The sequence below is a fragment of the Diaporthe batatas genome (genome assembly GCF_019321695.1).
Source record: "Diaporthe batatas strain CRI 302-4 chromosome Unknown Contig00009, whole genome shotgun sequence".
NCBI lineage: Eukaryota > Fungi > Ascomycota > Sordariomycetes > Diaporthales > Diaporthaceae > Diaporthe > Diaporthe batatas.
In genome coordinates, this window is record NW_025408556.1 from 1,394,616 (window position 1) to 1,410,650 (window position 16,035).

General features: G+C 39.6%; 4 protein-coding genes across 4 annotated transcripts; 3 read left to right on the top strand and 1 right to left on the bottom strand.

Moving 5' to 3' along the window:
- Positions 1–4,416: 4,416 nt before the first annotated feature.
- KVR01_008281 (uncharacterized protein) lies at positions 4,417–5,496 on the top strand (the record flags this gene model as incomplete). The annotated part of the gene is made up of 3 exons (XM_044785317.1): positions 4,417–4,464; positions 4,519–5,126; positions 5,187–5,496. 3 exons carry the CDS (start codon positions 4,417–4,419, stop codon positions 5,494–5,496), a joined length of 966 nt encoding a protein of 321 aa, XP_044643259.1.
- Positions 5,497–6,296: 800 nt separating this feature from the next.
- Positions 6,297–7,534, top strand: KVR01_007747 (uncharacterized protein; the record flags this gene model as incomplete). The annotated part of the gene is made up of 4 exons (XM_044791135.1): positions 6,297–6,633; positions 6,694–6,898; positions 6,949–7,249; positions 7,304–7,534. 4 exons carry the CDS (start codon positions 6,297–6,299, stop codon positions 7,532–7,534), a joined length of 1,074 nt encoding a protein of 357 aa, XP_044642725.1.
- A 3,108-nt stretch (positions 7,535–10,642) lies between these two features.
- KVR01_008288 (uncharacterized protein) lies at positions 10,643–12,214 on the top strand (the record flags this gene model as incomplete). The annotated part of the gene is made up of 1 exon (XM_044789630.1): positions 10,643–12,214. The coding sequence occupies one exon, from the start codon at positions 10,643–10,645 to the stop codon at positions 12,212–12,214; it is 1,572 nt and encodes a 523-aa protein (XP_044643266.1).
- A 1,397-nt stretch (positions 12,215–13,611) lies between these two features.
- KVR01_008323 (uncharacterized protein) lies at positions 13,612–14,811 on the bottom strand (the record flags this gene model as incomplete). Its single annotated transcript, XM_044794891.1, has 1 exon — positions 13,612–14,811. The coding sequence occupies one exon, from the start codon at positions 14,809–14,811 to the stop codon at positions 13,612–13,614; it is 1,200 nt and encodes a 399-aa protein (XP_044643301.1).
- Between the last annotated feature and the right edge of the window lie 1,224 nt (positions 14,812–16,035).

Below are 16,035 nucleotides of genomic sequence, written 5' to 3' on the forward strand. Positions count from 1 at the left end.
AATAATTAATAACTTTAATAATATTAATTTATTAAATTTTAAATAAAAGTAAATACTATTTATACTTTTATATATTTATAATAAATATAATAATTAATATAAAATATAAAGACTATATAAAAACTATATTTATAGAATTTATATTTAATAATAAAATAAATATAATTAATTTATATAATAAGAAATTATTTAAATATTAAAATTTATAAATAAAAAGTTAAATAAAGTAAAATAAATATAATAAATATTAAATATATTAGAAAAGTAATATATTATTTTTAAATAACAATTATAAGGTTAAAGTATTAAATATATATTATATATTTTTATTAAATTTAAATATATTTAATTATAATATTATAAATTATATTATATTAATTATATTAAAAGGAAATATAATTAAACTTTATTTTATTAAGTTTAATAGATTTATAAATAAAGGATATAAGAAAAATAATTTATATTATATTAAAGTTAAAATATTTAATAATAATTTTAATAATATATAAATAAATACTTTAATTATATAAAAATAAAATAATTTTTAAATAATTTATATTATTAATATTATTATTTAAGTTATATAAATCTTATTCTATTTATATAAATATTTAAAATAATAAAATAAATATTAAAAATTTTATTAAAACTTTATAAATTTTTAAATATAATATTTATTTATAAGTTAAATATATAATTAAATATAATAAAAAAGTTTAAATAATAAAAATATAATATTTTTAAAAATATATAATAATATAAATAAATTATTTATACTTATATATAATAAATATAAATATTATATTTTATTTTTAATAAAAGACTAAATATTTATATAAATATTTATTAAAAGGAAAAATAAGGTTTTAAAAGTTTTTAAAACTTTAAAAATAAAAAGAAAATAATAGTAATAAATCTATTAAAGAATTCTTCTTTAATAATAATATTAAATTTACTAATAAAAGATTTAAATCCTTTTAAATAAAAATAATATATATTACTTTAATATTTTTATATATATAAAAAATTTAATAAAGTTATAAAAATTAAATTTTATTATAATAAATAAAGTTTAAAACTTAATAATAGTTTTAATTTATTATAAATATTATAAAGAGATATTTTTAAAATTATTATATATTTATATAATATAACTCTATATATTTTTTAAATTTTTAAATTTTTATAAAATAAAAATAATAAAATATTTAATATTAATAATATAAAACTTAAGGTTTAATAATTTATTATAATAATAATAAATATAAAAATAAGTTAAAAATTAAAAATAAAAAGGTTTTTAATAAATTATATTCTTAAAATATATATATATAAAGTTTAAAATATAAAAATTAATAAATTTATATTAATATAAAATATATAGATTTTAAAAGAAAATCCTTTAATAAATTTAATAAATTTAAAAATAAAAATAATATTAAAAATTTTATAAAGGAAAAATATTTATAAAAAAGTAAAATTTAAAAAAACTTTTATAAGGGAAGAAATACTTATAAAAGATAAAATAATAATAAAAATATAAAGAATTATATTTTATTAAAAATATTTATATAAATATTATTATGAATAATTTTAATAATTTTTTATTATTATAATAATTAATATTATAATTAAATCTTTTAATATAAAAGAAATATTAAATTTTTAAAAAGATTTATAATTTAAATTTATAATAAATAAAAAATAGTTTAAAAAATAAAATTGTTATAAAATAATTATATTATTTAAAAATAAAACTATATTATTTAGTAAATAGGTATTAAAAAAATATAAATAATTTTAATATAATAAAATTTAATTAAATAATTAATAAAAAATTATTAAATATAAAGCTAAATAAATTATTTATAATTATAAATAATAATTTAAAATAGATTTTAAAAACTTTTAATTATTTATAAGTAAAAACTTATAATATATTATTAATTATAGTAACTAATAAAACTAATATATATTAAATTATAATATAAAAATATTTGTTTATATTTTAATATAAATTATAAAATATATATTAAATTTTTAATTTTATATATAATAAAATAAATATAAAATAAGGTTACTTTATTATTAAAAGCTATATATAACTTTAAATAAATACTTTTATTATAATATAAATATTTAATTAATATTTTAATAAAATTAAATTTAAAATATATTCTTATAATAAAGGTATATTTATAAATATAAATTTATAAATAATATTTATATATTATATAAATAATATAATAACTTTAAATATTAATTTAAATATTATAAATAATTTAATTTCTTAATATTTAAAATATAAATTTAAATTTTTAAAAGGAATTAAATAATTTTTAAAAATAATATTAAAATTAATAAAAATAATAAAATTATTATTATAAATTAAAATTAATATACTTTTAAAATATTTATAAAATTTAATATATTTAAAAATAATTATATTAATAATATTAAAATAAAATTAAAATTAATATTTTATACTTTTAAAAACCTTAAAAAAATATAAATTAAACCTTTAAAAAGAAATAAAACTTTTAATAATAAATAAACTTTTTTATATATTAATTTAAAACTAAATTAAATATATACTTTTAATATTTAAATTAGTTAAATATATATTTAACTTTAATATAAAATACTTTAAAAATTAAATAAATTATAAAAATATTTATTAAAATTTCCTAATATATATAAAAATTTAATATTTAAAAATAAATACTTTATATTTAATAAGTTATTATAACTTAAATTAAAGTAATAATATAAATAATAGAAAATCTATTTGAAACTATATATTCTTTTATCTATTAAAAATAAAAATATATTTAACTTTATTAGTTAATTTTTTAATAATAAAAATACTTATATTAAATATTTATAAAGTTAAATATATAGCTTTAAAAGCTATTAAAAGGAATTTATTTATATAATTTAATAATTTATTTTAATAATTTTTAAAATTAGAGTATAATATTTTAAAAGTAAAATATATAAAAATAATAATACTATTTTAAAATTAACTAAAATTAAATATTTTATAAATAAACTAAATATATAAATATTATATATTACTTTAATAAATATATAATTAAAAATCTAATTAAAATTACTAAAATAAATATAAAAATAATTTTATAAATTAATTAATAAAGCCTATAATTAAATAAGAATTTAAGTTAGTTAAAAAGGTATAATTTATATAAGAAATTAATATAAAAATATTCTATATATATATAAAAGAGTTTTAAAATAAAAGAAATATTTTAAAATAATAAATAAATTATAAATATCTATTATAATATATCTAATAAAAGAAGTATTTTTTAAAAATAATAAACTCTTTAAATAAAAATACTTAATTTTTACTTTATAAATAGATTATTTTCTCCTTTAAAACTAAAATTAACCCTATATATTAAAAGGTTTTAATTATTAAAAATTCTTATTAAAAATAGAAATTCTTTTATATTTTATAAACTATTAAAAATATATTAAAAATATATTAAATAAACTTAAAAGTATTTTTAACCTATAAGTTTAAAATAACTTAAAATAAAAGTTTAAAATAACTTACTTAACTTATAATATATAATATACTATATATTATTATAACTATTATATTTAATCTATACTTATAAGTTTATAAATTTATATATATTTTATAAATTTATAATATATATAATATAATAATTTAAATATAATAATTAAATTATATAAAAATATATTTATATATAAATAAATATAATAATATATAAATATAATTATAAAATTTTTAATAAAATAACTATAATTATATATTAAAAGTTTTTAATTTAATTATTAATATAATTAAACTTTTAAACTTTTAGTTTTTATTTTATTTAATAAATTAAATTAAAAATTATTAATATATATATAGTTTATATTTTATTTATAAACTAAACTTTTTTATAAAGATTTTATTTAATTAAAATATTTATAATTATAATTATTTATTAAATTTTTATTCCTTTATAAAGGTTTTTTAATAATAAATTTTTAAAATCAAATTAAATAATACTTATATTTTTATAAAAAATTATTTAAATAATTTATATTATATATCTAACTTTTAAAGAATTATAAAAATACTCTATTTATTAATAGTTTTATATTTATTTATAATTTAATATAATTACTATTTTAATCCTTTAAATATAAAATACTAACTTATATAAAGAATACTTATTTCTCTTAATTTCTATAGTATTCTAATAGGTGTTTAAAAGACTTACCTTTGTCTATAAAAGGGACTGTCCTCTCCCTCCTAAATAGGTCTATAGTTAAGAGAAATCTATCCCTTCATTCTTACACGGCTCCTCTCAGCACAGCGAGCAAACCAAGCCCAAGCCTACAAGAGGGCTGCCAGCATCATGGTATCGCTCCCCGGCGATGTACCAGCTTGAGCGGCGCGCCATATTTTCACAAAAATGGATCCTAGTCACACATTCACTCCGATTCATCGAGTCTGGCCAATATGCCTCCTTCACACAGGCCAATTTCTCCTTTTTCCTCATTCGTGACCCAAGTGGCACCATCAAGGGCTTCCGCGCGTATCCCGTTGAACAAGAGAAATGCTGTACGGCCAGCATTTTGAACTGCAAATATCACGGTTGGTCCTATGGCCTGAACGGCAATCTGGCGAAGGCTCCCCGTTTCGATACCGTCGAATGGTTCGACAACAGCCAACAGGGCCTGCTGCCTATTCATGTCCATGTTGACAGGAAGGGTTTCGTATGGGTCAATCTAGAGGCCACCAGTCATGGAGAAGAGCCGAGCGTTACATGGGAAGGGCAGTTCCAAAACGTGGACCAAAGCGAAAGGATGAACAGGTTCGACTTCGCAGAGGAATTTAGCTACGACCACGAATGGGATATGGATGTCGACGCCAACTGGAAGGGGCTCGTTGAGAACTACAACGAGTGTTATCACTGCCCCACTAGCCATCCATTGATTGCCGGGGTTTCCGACGTGTCGAGATACCGCGTTGAGCCGAACGGCGACAACATCCTCGAGCATGAGATCATCAACAAGGACCCAGAAGCCAAGCAGTTCCGCAGATCAATCACGTATTTCTACCCAAGCACATCTGTGACAATCACGTTAGTAGCCTCTTCCTTCCTCCTAATGCCACTCGAGAACATACTGATTTTTAAATTCAGCGAAAACATGTTTTACATCCAGCGCATGACCCCTGTGACATCAACAACAAGCAAGATCGAGAATGAGGTCTATCGACATAAGAATGCCACAGATGAAGAGTTCGCAAAGATCAATGCCTTCTACCACCAAGTCCTCGCCGAAGACAAAGACCTCTGCGATGGCTCGCAGAGAAACATTAACGCCGGTGTTTATGTCAATGGAGAATACCACCCTGAAAAGGAGAAAGTGAGCAGACTTCCCCGCCTGTGGTGCCACCACTGGACTGACATTAAATTAGGGTCCACTGCACTTCCAAATGACGCTTCGTAGAGATGTGACAGGGCATCGGAGGAAGGAAGAAGAGGGCGATGGGCGTGAGATCTGGCCCGCGGTATCACAGCCTACTGGCGAGGCGGGAAAAAAGGAACTAGATGATGAAAAAGGATTTTGTACGAACCTCGAAGCAGAATCCTGCTTCAGACCAAGACCTGAGTTTATATCGCAGTGTTGAGAACAGACCTTGTGACTCTCTCAACTCACGGTTGCTACAGTCGCCCGGGCGTGTCTCGTATACAAACGGTTATTCCAGGCCTTGCTCACAGAGTCTAGATGACTAAGTTTCGTCGTGCGAAGTACAGTCGATGACTACCAAAATAAAACAAAACCTCGCAATTGAACAGAACAGCGTGTGAAGTTTCGCATTTCTGGTCGAACAAGTCACTGAGTTGATGAGAAGATTTGGTCCTATGTTTCTACGGGTCAATATGGATGAGGTGGTCCACCAAGAGTATCACCGATGACTCAAACACATATGTGCCCAGGTAATCAGTAAACGATTGCGACGGTGCGGCGCTTATGGCCGGGTCGCGTTTGCGAGGCATTGCAGAGGTCTGTCTCAACGGCACACTCAGTGCTGTCAACTCTGCCGTTTGACATCCACTCCTTTGAGCACGAGCATGGTTGGTAATAGCATCCTCCTTGCCATATTGATTTATCAGCTGTCCATTACTCCCTCTACGCTGCATTGGTTCTCACTTGCACATTACTTGCTTCGCTGTTAGCCAGCTTCTGCACCCACGATCCTCGTACTCCACTCAGAGAATCAACTATACAGACGCCCCACCACAAACATGGATTTGACTCTTTTACTGGTCTCACTCTGTTGTGTCATGCTGTCAAACGCTTGGCCAGCGCTTCACTTCACAAGCAGCCGGACCTTCCATATCACGGTTTTCGAGGACCTGCATTTCGGTGAAGGGGAGAACACAACATGGGGTCCATCTCATGATGATAAGACCCTGGGGCTGATGCAATACGTCCTCAAGGTCGAATCACCACAACTTGTGGTCCTGAACGGGGACCTGATCACGGGCGAGAATGTCGTCAAAGCAAATGCCACGGCCTACATGGACAAGATCGCGGGTCCCCTTGTCCAAGTTGGTTTGCCTTGGGCATCTACTTACGGCAGTGAGTGATTCGTGGGTCTCATTGTCGGCTTCAAGCTCGCTGACAGCTCTGTGCGACCAGATCATGACACCGACCTCCATCTCGCCAGAGAGGATATCTTCTTGCGAGAGAAGATGTACCCCAATTCCCTCACGGAATCGGACGTCAACAAGAGTGGTTCCGGTGTCTCCAATTACTATGTGCCCGTGTACCCAAACAACATCTCCACAGTCCCGGCGATGATTCTTTGGTTCTTTGATAGCCGAGGCGGGTATGCCTATCTGAAGTCTTTGCTCTTGTAACAAGATTTTGAATGCTAAGACGCTTGTTAAATAGGAAACGGCAAGCCCATGATGGTTCCGTCACTTCCCTGGACGATTGGGTGGACGAGACTGTGGTGTCTTGGTTTGAAGAGGCCAGGGACCAACTTGCCAGCACTTACGGGGCATATTTGCCGTCCATCGCCTTTGTCCACATCCCAGTCAGTGCTTCCGGGGCATTCCAGCCATCGGCAGTCAATTCAAGTTTTGCACCTGGCATCAACGAAGATGGTGCCTTTCCTGGGCAGGGCAAAGGCAACGGCAGGCAAGACGAGCCATTCATGAAGGCTCTAATGGACACCAGGAATCTGACAGCGGTCTTCAGTGGCCACCAGCATGGCGACGATTGGTGTTTCAAATGGGACAATCAGCTGAGTGTGACGGGTTTGACTGGTAATGGATTGAACCTTTGCTTCAGCCGGCGCACGGGTTATGGAGGATACGGCGACTGGAAGAGGGGCTCTCGCCAGATTCTGCTGAGCCTTGACTCGCTTGGAAGCTCGATTGAGACGTGGAATCGCCTCGACGACGGAAGTGTCACAGGATTGGTGTCTTTGAATTCCACGTTCGGTAAAGACCAGTACCCAGTGGTCACGACTTGATCGGCCGAGTGCGAGCCAACGATCCAGGAATCAGCATAAGATGGTCACGAAGTAGCACATGAAGATACTTGGAGAACAAAATGCACCGTCGGTGAGTCAGCCTAGGCTTTGAGGTCAAATTCAACTTACCGCCAGCCTCATTAGCCTGATTTATCGCCACCTTGACCAGTGATGCCCCTCAATGATCTCTGTGTGTGACTAACCACAAAGTTACTGGCCGTCGCCAAAACTTTAGCTGAGAGACTGCCTCACCCGTATCCCCAGAAGCTCATGTACACTATGAAGCCCTTATCAACACCTTCCAGCCTCCAGCCACCAGAGAGTCCGCAGTCACAGGCTGGTGCACCGGTTTCCTTGGGAGGATCAAATGACCTGGAAGTATCTTCTGATTGAATCAGTGCTTTCCAGAAAGCCTGCAAACATGACTTTTGAGATAGATTGTTGGTACGAGTGCATGATCTCAGCCAAACAAACGTGCCCAGTGTCCTCAAATAGTAAACCTTAGTTTGTTCCTGACGCTTTCATCTGCATGTCCGCGAGCAGCTATTAACATCATGGACGTTGACCTGTCCCGCGTGTTGCTTTCAAGCTTCGCTGTCGACAGTACGCCGCCATCACTGCTGCCGAGTTCGTGAAAGAGGTTGTCTTAGTACGCGTTTTCCAGTGTTCTACGAGACAGTCCCAGATGGAGCGGTGACAGAAATGAACACTATAACAAAAGTAAGGAACGAGATAGTGTATGTTGACAACTTCCAGTAGACCCTGCGTCAGCTGATGAAGCAAGCTTGCGACACGCTGCATTCTCGGAGCATTTACATCGCAGCTGTAATGCTCTTCGCATACATCCGGCCCAGGATCTGCGTCGGTCGGAGTTCGAAGCCATTCGAATTCCCCAAGCCAGGGAAGAATTAGTGCTTCAAGAGGGAGACCAAAAGGATTATCAGCAGCCAGGCCAAGCATCGTGTTGTATCGCGTACGGACATAGTAGAGCGTTCCACCGTGGCCCTTGGTAGAATAAGTCCAAACAAGTCATATCTGTCGCGTTGAAAACATTCCCGAAGCCTCTGCCAATGTCTCTTATCGCTTCGTCCTGGTCAAGAACCCGATGAATCAGTGTTCCGACCACTATGACTGCCCTGAGAAATATGCCCTGAGCATTCTCTGCAATGTCTCCGACGATCGGAAGACAGTTCTTATGGCCATCTTGTAACTTCAACTTTGCAATCGATTCGTTGAAATTGATCTCGGCAATCGCTGCGGGTAAGCTTGTGGAATTTAATGACATTCCCTGGGTCGCGGATGGTTTCGATGAAGACTGTGTACGGTCTCGCCCAACACAAGATCTTGACTTTGGGCAACGAGGCCAAAAGAATCAGCTGCTTGGCGCGATCTTAATAATCCAGAATATCCCAAAAACTTTCATCGAGGCCGCCGAAGAAGCAAAGGAAGCAAAGGAAGCAATAGCCATTCTCAGCGTTCATGTTTAACAGTCTACTAGAGCCATCTTCGAGTTTCGGTATTCGAAATTCGACAGCATCAAGGCCGTCTTCCGACCATTGAGGTAAGATGGCATCAATTAGATCCGGGGGTCGGCTGAGTGCTTGGAAAACAATTGAGTGCAGGAAGCCTTCTACTGACTGTTTAGGGGGACGGGGAGTCATCAGAGTGCCAAAACAGAGTACCGGACCGTGAGAAGCCTCTTTGTCTGCGCGCCCATAATACTAGGCAATTTTCGGAAGTTGATGGTTGGAAAGAAGCTTCGTAAAGTATACTTTCCGCAGCCTACTTTTCCCTGCACAAATAATTTCCGTGCTTCCTGTCCGAGGAAACCAATCAACATCCGCGATTATTGACTCATGAAAGTCTCCTCTGTCTCTTCGAAAGCATCGTCTTCAGAGTGGATATTTACCTGTATTCCGATTTACGATGCAAGACTTGTCTGTTATGAGATGGCGTCGAAGATTCATTTGAGACTGTCGCCTTCTGGAGTGGTCACCTCGTCTTCTCTACGGAATATGGAGCAATAGAAGAGTCGGCACGGAACTTTATTCTTCGAAGGCACAGCTTGCACTAGATATTTCAAACATTGAGGTTGCTATATGGGCTTGGATATCCCCCATTTGTTGTGCATTATAACTCTTGAAAATGGTAGCACGGTGGCATCCCATGCCACACTGCTGCTCAAGTGCTTGCTATAGGTATTCCACTTGTCAGCTAATCATACCCACACCTAATCACACTCTCCGCACTTGGACACACTTGAAAGCAGCCAAATAAGGCGTTTGGGTATCTGCTGACGATGTTTGTCAGAGTTTTCCTCCGAAGACGCTGCCTCCGTCTGCTTCCTCAAGATCCGGCATGCTGCTACAAAGCTTCAAGTTTGCCATCCCACTTGACTGGGGCCTTCGGCAGAATCTTGTCCAGCAATTGGAAAGTTTGGCCTGAAATATCATGGCTCTTTTAAACAGTGTAGCAATGTATGGGTCAGTACCATTTGATTGGTGAGCTCGCAGATCTGCCGTAATACATTGCAGCCTGGTTGCTGACTAGGTACGCCGCCGGTGTGACCATTAGTACTTGCTGCCCCATCCCGGGATACGTAGTACACGCCATGGGCCTCGCAGACAAGCTTGCACGCCACATCGATAAGATTGATGATAGATGAAGTTGGATTGGTCTCCTTCATTGCTTTAGGCAGTGGATTTACTAGCTGCAAGGGCTAGACCCCAACCTTCAAGGTTCCAAGGTTGCCATGGAAGCTGGGTTGGACAATAGGCAATTCATACCAGACCGAATGCGGGCAATGCCCAAATCTAAAGCCATATTGAGGTTATTGCTGCCATCTCAAATAAAGCAGGCTTTTAAAGAATCCTCATAAGTGTTTGTGAGCTGTCCCACTCACCAGCCGTCATTACCCGTCTCTAAGAAGAAGCCAAACAAAGACAAGGCGGCAGGATGAAGACTCTGCTCAGGCTGTACTTATCAGTACATACACCAATGCATCACTTTGAATCCACACAATTGACAATTCCCTTGACGTGCCAACCTGCGTTGCAAGACCTTCTCGGACGGCTGTCTTCTGTCAAGACATTTTGAATGAGAAGCGATATGGCTGTGTCCAAAAATGAACATCTTGTCCCAGCTGCGGATTTGCCTTATTATCGACGTGCTACCGTACGTGGACTTAGACAGCAGCTGGATGACGAGGGCCTGGATACAGACGGTCTTAAATACGACCTTTACATGCGACTGATTAATGCTGGATTTCGGCTCTACTCCGACGACAGGCCGAGCAGTGACGGAGATGATAGCGACGGAGATGATAGCGACGGAGATGATAGCGGCGGAGATGATAGCGGCGGAGACGATAGCGACGGAGATGACGACGGGAACGACGGCGGGAACGACGACGGGAACGGCGACGGGAACGACGACGGGAACGACGGTGGTGATGACGGTGGTGATGACGGTGGTGATGACGGTGGGAACGACGACGGGGACGACGGTGGTGATGACGAAGGTGATGACCAGGATGGTGATGACCAGGGACGGGGAGGTAGTGGTAGGGGGCCGGCCCCAAGGTCGGACGCCAAACGGCCCAGAGACCCGAGCCCAAGTGACGACGGCGGAGACCCACAACCGCCACCCCGTCGTAGAAGACGGTTGGCCCTGCCAGTAGAACTTCAAATTCCGGTAATCCAGAACCTTCACCCTGCTGCACTATGGAACCTGATAGACACGGCTCCGGATGAGTACCTAAATGGCCAACCGCCTGGCGGCATCAATGCCCTGATAATCGAGGCCCGAGGTCAATATGCTTTAGATTATCCTCCTCCACGACCTGTAGCCTCTCCGCCACCCCAGCCCCCCGGTGATGGTCAAGACGATGGGGATGGCGCTCCAGGAACGCCACCTGCCTCTGGAGGCCCTGGTTCTGGAGACGACGGCTCCGGAGACAACGGCTCCAATTCCGATGCCAACGGACCCGATGACGATGGCAACGATGACGATGTCGCCCCCCGGACGATGTCCCTATTGGAATGGGTCGGTAATCGAGCTACATACGACTCTCGGTTCCGGACGGCCAACCGCACGCGTATCAATCGAGTAATTGATGCATATCTTGCGGTTTATGGACCCAATGACCCCGCCCCTGAGAACCAGAATACCCAAGAGGACATTTTGTATTTTTTCCGGGATCGAAACGACATTCAGAACCCCGGTCCTGGTGTCTGGGCTCACACTCCCCTGACACTCGCTGCTTTCTATAACAATCCTATCGTCGTACAGCTCCTCCTACTGCGCGGCACACCTGTAGATCAGTCTATTCGTGCGTGGAGGCCTCTCGACAGAGCTATGCGTGGGATGTCAGAATTGAGTATCAATACCGCCAATGGCATACAATGCGTTTTTACACTGATCGGATCTGGTGCCGATCTTGGAGTGCTGCGCCAACCAACACAGAGGCTTTGTTTTAACTTGCTCATGCAGTTTCAGGTGTTTGACAATAACGACTTCGACATCTTTAACCCACCACAGGAATGGCCATGGATCGACAACCCTCTTGGCCTCGGCATACGTGAATTCATCGCCGACGAGCGGTCGAGTTATTGGGACAGGGTTTTGTTGTCCATGTATGTTATGTGGGCCGGGGAGATTGATTACCCACTTTTTGTTTAGGAGACGGAAGGGGACTCGGTAGTGTGGTAGTGCCTGGCCATAACACGTCCGGGTGTCAACGGAGTCGTCTCGGAGCCCCAGGCCACCATTACAAACGGCCGCACGATATTGGACCGGCGATTGGGGATATCTACGGGCGTAGAAACGCTAAAATCTCACAACATACGGCTCAGGCGAGGCCCATGGCTTGTGCATGTGTTTGAAGATGAACCTCCATGTCCCTCCCAATTGGCAACACAAGCCAGTCTCTTTTCAGAAGGTCGTTTCAAGCTTGTGAAGTCGGATGGGGAGGGGGGGAGCTATTGAATACGACTGGGCAAGTTTGGTACACATAGCATTGGTAGCTTCAATGTTGTTGAGTACACTGGGGCGGCTCCGTCCAAATTGCAGAATGCTTGCATTAAGAGGCGGAAACCGTTTGAAAGGGCTCGTCACAAGCAATCACCGCAAGGATTTAACAGACGGCGCAATCTCGAGATGTTGGATGATAGGATCAAGATCTCATGCAGAGTCGATTTCTTGCGCTGAGGAAGAATTGCGCTTGGAGACTCGGAGCCTGTATTCCAAACATTGCTGGGCAAGCATATGTCATCCGCGAGATGGGCTTCAGTTGTCTCAGCTGCTGCGTGAGCTACACACATGCAATGCACAAATCATGCATACTAGTATACTAGTAGTTTGCTTCAGTTTATCGTGCGTAAACTCGATCGAAATCTCTCTTTGTTGCCAATTTAAAGATGTCATGTGTATGGATTCCGGATCAGGTTTCCCATTGTCTTCACGAATTCTGAACGACGGAATCACCCGCGACGTGCATGAATGTCCTGGCCGCCCAGGCTAGAAACTCACCAAGCAAAGCGCAAGAGTTCCGTCAAAAAAGGCAGCTGGCTCAGGGCTAAGAGAGAGTCAGCAACACAAAGACTCGATCTTCATCTCTGTTTCTATTTCCATACGAGGCCTAGGCTATGCTGCTACTGTACCTAGAGAAGCGGCCTATAAGGCACCAGATTCGAGTGCCGAAGCTGCCGTGAGGCCTCGCTCTGCGAAGATTGTGTTAGAGATGACTGAGGCTCAGACTGAGGATCAGACCACCAGGATGACCAAAGTCGATAATTCGACCTCAGCCGGACAATGCGGGTTCGGAGACCGTCGAAGTATGCCGCGTTGCTTAGGATACCAAAGTTTTCTCGGCCAACTCAAATGAGAGGAGAGGACTGGGGATTTGGAGGGTAACAGAAGATGAACTTTAGACACAGAAGGAAAATCGATAAGATGGGCAGACGACCGCCATCACAGAATCATATAGTCTTGCGCCTGTAGTTTCACCACGTAGCCTTGGGAAGTCTCGGGGGAAGCATATTACCTACTTACTTAAGTATCTAAGCTTCGGCTGGGCTTCATTTCTCGATTTCTGCCAGAAACTTCACAACCTCTTCGCAAACAATATCTGGGATTTCAGTCTGGGGCCAATGGCCGGCACCGTCGAAAATCCTCGTACCCCGATAGTCGCTCGCCGTCTTTCCCGTTTCAAGGCCCTCAAGCGCCCCAGGCCGCTGATAGTTTCCCCAATCCGAAGCACCGCTGATGTAAGTCGTGGGGACCTCGAACTTGCGCCCCGCAAAGAGGGCCATGACTGTGTCCAGGCTCTGTGGGGTCGTCGCGCTGCGATACCAGTTCAGCATCCCCTGGAACCCCGTCCGCTGGAACTCTGAGACGTAGACATTCAGGTCTTCATCGCTCATAAAAGTCTTGGTCAAGTCTTCCTCTTCTGAACGCATGTTCTCCTCAACCATGCTTGGCATTGTTGAGTTGAGTGGCATGATGTAGTACGGCGGCATGCGCGTTAGCTGCTCCGCTGTCCACCCAGTAAGTCGACCTATGTCCTCGTTTCCTTTCCAAACGTGGCTTTTAAGGTGCACATAACCGCGAAGAAATCCCCGGAGCCCCTGTGGCGGGTTTTCCCACTCCCGCGCGGCGGAAGGGGTGCTGCTATACCACTGATAATGTTTCACTGGGGGGTCTCGCTGAGCAAGGCTTGTGTGCACGTCTGGATCGCTAGGATACGATTTTTTGGTCGGATTTTCTTTCTGACCCCCAGACTTCGGAATCTGATTCAAGGGAGGCAGGGCTTGTGGTCCTGTTGGGACGTGGCCCATGAACACGGCCGCGTTGAACAAGTCCGGCCGCATGAGCGCGCATGCACTTGCTGCGTTTGCACCAAAATCATGGCCAATCACACAAGCAGCTGTCTCGTGGCCCACTCCCCTCATGAGGGCGATGTTATCCAGTAGCAGCTGGGTTTGAGTGAATTGCGCCAGGTTGGTGTGCGCGTAGCTGCTCGTGTCCCACCCTGTGGTTCGCCCATACCCGCGGGAGTCTGGGGCGACAACGTGATATCCCTTGGAGGCGAGAGGGAGAATGATCTTCCGCCACGTAAATGCCAATTCTGGATAGCCGTGGAAAAGAAGAATAAGAGGGTGAGTGGGGTCTCCAGCTTCGAGGATGAAGATCTTGAGGCCGCAGGTCGCGACGTCGGTTAGGTCGACATAGCGCTGGTTGATGCCCTCGGGCAGGGGAAGCGGTGGAAGACCAGCCATTATGATGTTCTGAAACTTTTAGAGCTGCCAAAGAATCATAGACTGCTTTCCGCCGTGTCGATATCAGTGTCCCCTTGATATCAAGAAACGTGCCGAGGATCTGATTTGTTCTCAGCCGAGTGAGGGGAAATGGATGGCCGTTCACACTTACACACTCTTGGCCACATACGCCTTTCCGGGTCGGCATGATTTGTAAGACAACAGCTACTAGCTCCAATGAAGCACCAGTAACGATTCGCCGGTTATGAAAGTACAGGAAGAGTTGACAGACGTGCGGCTCTCAGCCTAGAATTGACATATGTTCGTGTAGGCTACCAAATCCGTACTTCGACTTCCCCTGTTGCCATCCCTACATCTCCACCGACCTCCCAGCAACAGCATACCCAGGTACATATCAAACTGCGCGTATGCCCCCCCTGGATATCACCGGGAACACGCTCATGTCCACCACTCGCAAGCCCTCCACGCCATAGTCCCTCAGCTTAGAAGACACTACGCCTCCCTGGGGAGCACGGCCGCGGTGCCTCAAATATGGTAGTGCGGAGTAAACCTTTTTTCGGACCGCCTCCTTGGCCTCGTCTAGCGCTGCGCTCTTTGCCTTCCGTTATGAATGCGCCGCCCACATTCCTTGAACAACTGTTGCAGGGGCTGGTATTGTGCAGCGTCTCAAGCACAACTTGAAAGGCGTGCCGGGAGTGCAACTCTAGGTCCAGCGAGTGTGACATGGTCGGCGGGATCGAGAACTGGCGCCGCCTCCGGGCTGGACGGTCGGATATGCTCCGAGCCCTGGCTCAAATGATGGTTCAGCACGGCAGGGGCGGGATGGTTCTCCAAGTGCGCTGTCAGGAAGTCGTCTCCTGAGGCTGGGCTGAGATACTGGTTCTGTTGCAGTAGGAAGGCCGTTGCGAGGGCGTGGGTGATGAGAGGTCCGACCTTGGCAGTGTTATAGTCGCCGCAGCGCCTTGCTCGCAACCTTTGGGCTGCGCATCTGGTCGCCCGGTGTGGCTCGGTCTGCGACTTCCCACGAGAAAGGGATGAGGCGATGGTCGTGTATTTTCTCTCCCATTCTCCACATCTTGCATGTCGACGAAGCGGTCGATACCGTGCCTCTGGAAGACTTCTGTGCTCCGATTCTGGCTGGCTCGAGATTCGACCATGCTCGGGGCCAGTCAGTATTGAAGCGGGGGGGGGGGGGTTTCCAATCCCGCCCCCGTGACGAACCTG